Source organism: Vigna radiata, unplaced genomic scaffold (genome assembly GCF_000741045.1).
Source record: "Vigna radiata var. radiata cultivar VC1973A unplaced genomic scaffold, Vradiata_ver6 scaffold_158, whole genome shotgun sequence".
In the NCBI taxonomy this organism is placed as follows: domain Eukaryota; kingdom Viridiplantae; phylum Streptophyta; class Magnoliopsida; order Fabales; family Fabaceae; genus Vigna; species Vigna radiata.
Genome location: NW_014542914.1, coordinates 856,694 through 857,888, shown reverse-complemented (window position 1 = coordinate 857,888; position 1,195 = coordinate 856,694). Strand labels below are relative to the sequence as shown.

The 1,195-nt window shown below is 36.9% G+C and overlaps 1 protein-coding gene across 1 annotated transcript; it reads left to right on the top strand.

Annotated features, from left to right (window-relative positions):
* Positions 1-289: 289 nt before the first annotated feature.
* LOC106752429 lies at positions 290-1,144 on the top strand (the record flags this gene model as incomplete). The annotated part of the gene is given in 3 exon segments (XM_014634113.2): positions 290-468; positions 597-798; positions 887-1,144. Coding segments are annotated over 2 exon segments (368 nt in total), but the record flags the coding sequence as incomplete, so codon positions are not given.
* Positions 1,145-1,195: the final 51 nt, after the last annotated feature.

Sequence of the window (1,195 nt, the reverse complement as noted above, 5' to 3'; positions counted from 1 at the left end):
TTGTTCAAATTGGTCCCTCCTTTTTTCAAAAGTTCACTTAAGTCCTAAATTTCGCAAAAAGTGTTCAATTTGGTCCTTTTTGGTTACGGCGTTAAGTTTCTTAACGGCACAAATGCCAGGTGGATAGTTTGTGAGTACGTGTAACGTTCTGCTTTGCCACATGTTTAAAAAATAAAATAAATAGTGACGTGGAATATTGGAAATAGGTTTAAATTAGAAATTAAAATAAGGGTTAAATTAGAAATTGGAATTAGGGGTAAAAATTCGAATTAGGGTTAAATTAGTTTGGGGTAAAAATTTCGATTGTGATTGGGAAAAAGAGAAATTGNGAAATTGAAGAAGTGGTTTCGTCTTCGTCGTCGTCCATCGTCTTCATCATCGGTGTAGGAGTTGATTTCTTGAAGGTTGGTGATTCGCAAGGTTCGCAAGTTTCGTGGTGTGGTTCGCAAGGTTCGCAAGGTTCGCAAGGTTCGTGGTTCTGTTACTTACTCATTTCAATATTAATTGTTTGTGGTGTGGATGATTAAAATATGATTATGTTTGTGTTATTGAAAGTTAAAATATGATTATGTTTGTGTTGGTTCATGCTGTTGAAGCACTTTTGCCTAAGGCACCACAAAGATTTTGCATAAGGCACTTGTATGCTAACTTTAGGAAGCAATTCAGTGGTCAAGTATTGAAGAATTTGATGGGGAGTGCTGCAACAAGCACGTACCCCCAGGCTTGGGAGAGAGAGATGCTGAAGATGAGAGCAGTGAATGAGGAAGCGTATAAATACCTCATAGGTATTCCACCAAGGTACGTATGCTAAATACCTCATCCCTATGACATGCACATTGTAATACGTCATGTATGATGACCCACTTTCTTCCTTCTTCTGGTCTAGATATTGGTCGAGATCTAGATTCACATCTCAAGCAAGTTGTGATAGTCTAGATAACAACATCAGTGAAGGTTTCAACAGTGTCCTCATTCATGCTAGAGGAAAACCAATAATCACATTGCTGGAAGATATTAGAGTTTATTTGATGAAAAGGTGGGCCACGAACAGANTGAAGGTGGCTTCTATGGATTTCAATGTTTGCCCAAAGATCAAGAAGAGATTATTAAAGGAATCTAAGTTGTCTAGATATTGGATTCCAAGGTAATATTCTTCTTANGTCTTATTTAGGTTTACTTTCAATTTTTTAACATA